Raw genomic sequence first — 5792 nt, 5'->3', positions numbered from 1 at the left:
TCTAATTTAAATTAATGTTTGAAGTACCACCAATGGGTGGTTCCTTCCCAAGATTTTCAAGTGTATATGAAACATACTACATATTTACCTATTGTATAATTTTGTACAGTTGTAAATTACATTAAATAAATAATTAAAAAAAAAAAAAAGAAATAGTATGCGAGGCCGCTAAGTTGTAAGTAGTACTATCAGTAGTTAGTACTATTCCAAAAACCTTCGTCACTTGCTTGTGATTAGACAAGAAGCAATAAATCAGTCTATTCTAAAACAGCTGCAATTATTTTCAACGTTTTATACCCCTTTTAGTAATTTTGGGTAGATTTAAAGATTTTTTTTTTAAATTTAAGTATAACCCTTCACGTTTACAGATGTACCTCAAGGTCTTACAACAAATGGAGTATTTGATAGAGGAATTCGGGGATACAGAAGGACCTCTTTGGTGCAAATTAATTCACTTAAGCCAGGCTGATTCAACTTTTATCTTGGAAGACTTAAAAGTGAGTATTCGGTATAAAATTTAATTTTAAATGGACTTTATTGCAAAACAAAAGTAATAATTTTGTTTTTATAAAATTTTGCTAGGAGAAAAAGTCCTAAGTTTTCAAACTTAGCCCATGATTTCCATGACAAGAGCTGGGGAGAAAAATAAAATCAGTTATTTCACTCCAATTTCTTATTACTTTATTGAAAACTACGTATAATTAGTAGTCAGAATTGATGAATCTGCCAGGCATAAGTAGGGGGAATAAAAAGACCGGCTGTTATTAGATAAATAAATAGCTAATAAATAACTGTCAGTAAATAAATAAAATTAATTTTTCATTCGGAGCTCTATATCTTCAAAATTTCCTACAAAACAAAACCTAAGAGAACTTCATTTTTCTAAAATATGAGCCCTAATAGAGCTATTTACGTTCAATATAAGCCCAGATATAGAGCTTTTTATTAAGCAATATTTCATAAAAATGTACCGAAAAATTATTAGTCAGTGAATTCATTTTGAAAAAACTATTTCTCAGAAACCATAATATGTAATGATGTCTACCAGCACTCAAATTAAAGCTAATTAAATATACTGTACAGTAGTTTATAATGATTTTCTTCATAGGGGTAGTATATTTGATAGTATTTGACAAAAAAATTTACGAAATCTTAATTTCTAGTTGCTGGAATACAAGTTTATTGATTTAAAAAATATATATTTCAGGAACCATAAGACGTGCAAATGTTTGCTAGCAATCAAAATAAAAGTAATTTAACTTACTATAGAATAGTTCATGTCATGTATCTTTGTAAGGGTAGTAGTTTTTATACGAATATCATCGTATATGAAAACTACTATTAATCATTTATTTGAGCAAATATTATAAATATTACTACTCCTAAGAAGATAAATGTCATAAACTACTTTATAGTACATTGAACTAGCTTTGATTTGAATGGTAATTGACATCTGTGCTTCGAAGTTTTTATGAGATCTAGATCTCTAAAAATAAATTCACTAAAATATGATTTTTCTGTACATTTTTTATGTAATTTTGCTTTAAAAAAAACTATATTTTGAGAAATATTGAATAGCTTTATTAGTGCTCATATTTTAGAAAATGTATTCTTTTTTAAATGATGTTCTTTTAGGTTTTGTTTTGTTGGTATTTTAAAAAAAATAGAGCTTCGAATGAAAAATTATTTTTTTAACGTTTTGAAATAGCCATTTTTTATCCCCACTACCTATACTTTGCAAATTCATCAATTTGGATTAGTAATAATACTTATTTTTCATTAAAGTAATCAGAAATTGGTGTGAAATAAGTGGAATTTTTCTCTTCTAGGGTTTTGTACTAATATGCCGGGATGCTTAATGATCTCATATTTTTCTAACCTGGAGCTTGCCCCTAGACTGGTGTCCTAGTATATGGAGTCTTCTTTTTCAGTGGGAAACTATTTAGAGCTTAAAGTTAAAAAAACTAGCTCACTCCGATTTTGACTCCTCCCAAAAAAGCCCTGACGAAGCCCTGCAACGTGGGGCGAAAAGTTTGCTCATTAAAATAGTTGTCAATATTTGAGTTTTTTTTGTTTGTTTTTTTTATCGCACCCGGATCATATTCCATTTATTAATTCAAATCTAGTTTGGCATGTGGCAGAGGAGTTCATAGCACTTTTCCTCTGGGCCTCTATGCCTACTTATCCTGGGCCATATGATGTGCTGCCCTCTAGGAAGCAGAAATCACTTTCACAGAATAGAAAGCCGTTTCCTCTTCACACTCATCAACCATCTCGACAAAAAAGTACTGTTTTTAAAATTACGTTTTTACAAGCAGGTGATTTGTCCAAGATCACGTTAACTTAGCAGTAAAGTTTTTTGTCCAACAGGATTAAATCTCTTAAATTTCATTTAATCTTTTTTTTTAATTCCCGTACACTTGACTATTATTGTTTATAATTTCACCAATATTTAATAATTTTCCAGGCTTCAGGATTCAGTACTGTCAAACGCACCGAACTGCAGGACATAGAGCACGCCAGGTTAGTACTGAGGAGCCTTGGGAGGTTCCACGCGATGGCTAAAGTCATAGAAGAGAGAGGACACATTTCTAAGGATGATTACAAACCTTTACCCTACCTCTACGACAAGGAGTTTTGCAGGACTATTGTGTTTGGTGGAGTGATGGCGCTGGTAAAGGGGATGAGAGCCACTTGGGGAGAGGAATGGTAAGAGTAAGGAGATTTTCTCCAGTTTATTCGATGAATTTTTCTTAGTCCGACACCGCTTTCCTCAGGGCCTGGGCGGATGCCTTAATTGTACGGTCCTTAATCCATTCTAGCGTCGTGGCATGAGCTTCCCCTAAAGAGACTTAATGAAGGTAATGGCTCAATCTCCGGGTTGACTACAGCTACAGGCTGGTTGTCTGCTGCAAGTGGTTGGTGTTCTAATCTTCAATATTAAAACTGCTGCTCTCACTATTCCGTTACCTGCCATATATCAGAGAGAACAATAAAAAAGAAATAAACAATTTTTTTGAGAGTAAAAATTGTTCTGGTATCCAAAGATTCCGGGTTTTGGCATCACTTAAGTATCGGCGAGTGCAAAATGTTAAAAAAGAGAAAAGGGTAAAAGATATGACACGCTTGAACTTCGGTAACTGACTGACTTTATTGGGTTCAGCACATTTATATATAACTGCGTTGTCGGAAGAGAAACTCTAAAAAAAAAGTAAGAAACTGGGCAGAGTAACAATACGCAAGACTACTGAAATAACACCGTTTTATTCTTCCTCTTAATGCGTCTTATATACATTTTGATTGTTTATTAACATGGGTAGGGAGTACTAAGGTGAACAATACGCCTTGTCGTATTATAACTCCCCCCTACCAGTTTATGACATAATATTCGTAAACTACAGAAACACAAAAATAAATAAAAAAGAAGGAACAATACATCGAAAAAGAAAAAAAAATGACATACTAACGTACAGAATCAAGGTTTTTAAGCACTAAACGTAATAGTACGATACAGAATAAATAAAATTAACACAAAAGTAAAGCACTTCTTCCGAACGAACGAAACAAAAATCACACCCACTGGTGTATATATTATATGCACTTTCAAGATTCCCTAAATAAATCCCTAATGGTTCAAACCTATTCCCGCCTTCCCCTCTACTACACAAGGGCCACCCAGGGTGATTAACCTACACTGACATACCTGAATCCCGTGTGCTCTCTTTCCACTACATAGTTTCTCCACAACCTCTCTACACATTATAGTACTGGAACTACCGGTGTCTACCAGATACCTTACTCCTGCAATCTCTATTATAGGCAAACGTGTTCTCCACTCATATGGTTGATATCCAACGTGCGGTAGCCCCTCTGTGGGTACTCTCCTCGTGTTCTAGCTGCTGCTTCTCCTTTTCGTCTCCAAGTCCTCCTCTTGCCTTGCTGGCTATCCTCTTGCTCATGGTCCCCTTCTTCAGTTTCTGCTCCGTAATCTCTGAGCATTGACCTCCACCGGTTCAGGAACATTTTGCTCCCTCCGCCAATACATATAGGGACACTGTCGAGCAATATGTCCCACTGTCCCACATTCAAAACATCGGGTGAGGGGACATTGTGCTACCAGGTGTCCAGTTTTACCACACCCATGGCACTTGTGGTCTTCCCACCGACTATTGTTTCTGGGTTTATCTTGGCTCCTTCTATTTTCTGTGTTAACATTTCTCCCTCTCTTCTACCATATCTTTGTTCTCTTCTTCTCTAAGGGTTTGGCATGTTTCTTGGCCGATGATATTCTATCCGAGTCCATCCCGGATCCTCTACTTCCATTTGGGCCTCCACCTCTCTAGCGCTTGTATCTATGAGATCTTGAACATAGTCCACAAACGAGCGATCTCTGGGCATTCCCTCTTTCTTCCCCAGTTCTTTTGCTAACTGAATCTTCAGTACCATGGATAGGAATAGCATCCGACCCTGTACTTGGATTGTCTCCATCATCTCGCTGAGTTTATCTTGAATTCTGTTATAACCTTTTATTGTTAATTTGTTTTCATGTTATTATATTGTATAGTATTAATTTGCGAGGTTTGTTCGTAACCTGGTTGGGGGGGGGGAGTTACAGTCTGAGTCATGTCATGTCAGCTGACGGAGAAGATCAGCTGTTCGAATGTATATAAACAGATGCACCGAAAACAATAAAACATGTATTTTACTATTTTACAGCAATCCAAGCGTTTCTAGTTAAAGGAATTGTTCGAAATTATTAATTCATTTTAAAGGATAAAAAGAAATATAACGAAACAATAGTAAAGAAGCAATACTAACTCATGCTATATATGGCCCCCGCATTTTATTTTTTGGTATTATTATTTATATAGAATAAGTGTAACTTCATAACCGATGTTCTTGAACTCAAGAAAAAAAAAAATTAATTTGGTTAGTTCTTGCAATGGCCAGATGCTCCGCTTATGTAGAATGTTTTCGGGTGAGAGTACTTGGCTCAGATCTCGAAGAGTGGGCTCGGGGATCTTCTGGTCGAGAGTGAAAACATAGCACTTAATAGCATAAATGTGATTATTACTTATTTTATTATTATTTTTTTTATTGTTATAATACCACAAGCTTTTGCTTATTTTATTTATCCTAGTTCCTAATCATACAACTTTCATGTTAATACAACTTTAATAAATTATTTCACATTCAGAAGTTTCAAGACTTGCACAATTCTTCTTTGTTAATAATAAAAGCTTCTCAGAAAATGTATAACATTATTAATTTATTACAGGGCTGAAACTGCTGATCTGCTGGGTAAAATAACTTTCGAGGAGTTTGTAAGAAGAATGAAAAACTGTGTCAACTTTGGTGAAGACATTTTCAGATGCCTCAACCATGGTGACCTTTGGAACAACAACATGATGTTCAAACATAATTGGGAAGGAAACCCTACTGAAATAAGGTAATGGATAAGTTTTTGTTATATATACATTTAAAAGTAAACAATAAGAAGAAAATGGTTGGGGGTGCGGTCAGCGAAGAACAAAAATAGTAAAAATAATTTATTAGTGCTAACGTTTTGGTCAGAACTTCAAGGCTTATAGGGGCTATGAACAAGAAGAGACAAGATAACAATCAGTGTATAAAAGGATATACAGAGTGATTAGAAAATAAATAATATTATAGATACATATTTCGTATTGAAAAAAATAAATATTGAAGTATTATAAAATTAAGCAAGAGGAAGAAAGATATAAAAAAATACATATGAAAATCTTATTAGTAAATATATGTATATATAAAAA

The 5792-nt window shown here is 34.2% G+C and overlaps 1 protein-coding gene across 1 annotated transcript in view; it reads left to right on the top strand.

The window, feature by feature from the left end:
* Positions 1-5792, top strand: part of LOC106686167 (uncharacterized) — a 16467-nt gene that overhangs the window by 6780 nt on the left and 3895 nt on the right. Inside the window, exons 3-5 of the mRNA XM_014429333.3 lie at positions 369-497; positions 2468-2709; positions 5279-5449. Of these exons, the coding sequence (XP_014284819.1) occupies positions 369-497; positions 2468-2709; positions 5279-5449 (542 nt within the window). The remainder of the gene's footprint in view (positions 1-368; positions 498-2467; positions 2710-5278; positions 5450-5792) is intronic.

The sequence above is a fragment of the Halyomorpha halys genome, unplaced genomic scaffold (genome assembly GCF_000696795.3).
Source record: "Halyomorpha halys isolate HHAL.00 unplaced genomic scaffold, Hhal_1.1 Scaffold786.1, whole genome shotgun sequence".
Taxonomy (NCBI): domain Eukaryota; kingdom Metazoa; phylum Arthropoda; class Insecta; order Hemiptera; family Pentatomidae; genus Halyomorpha; species Halyomorpha halys.
Note: the sequence above shows the minus strand (reverse complement) of the source record. Positions and strands in the feature narration are given on the sequence as shown.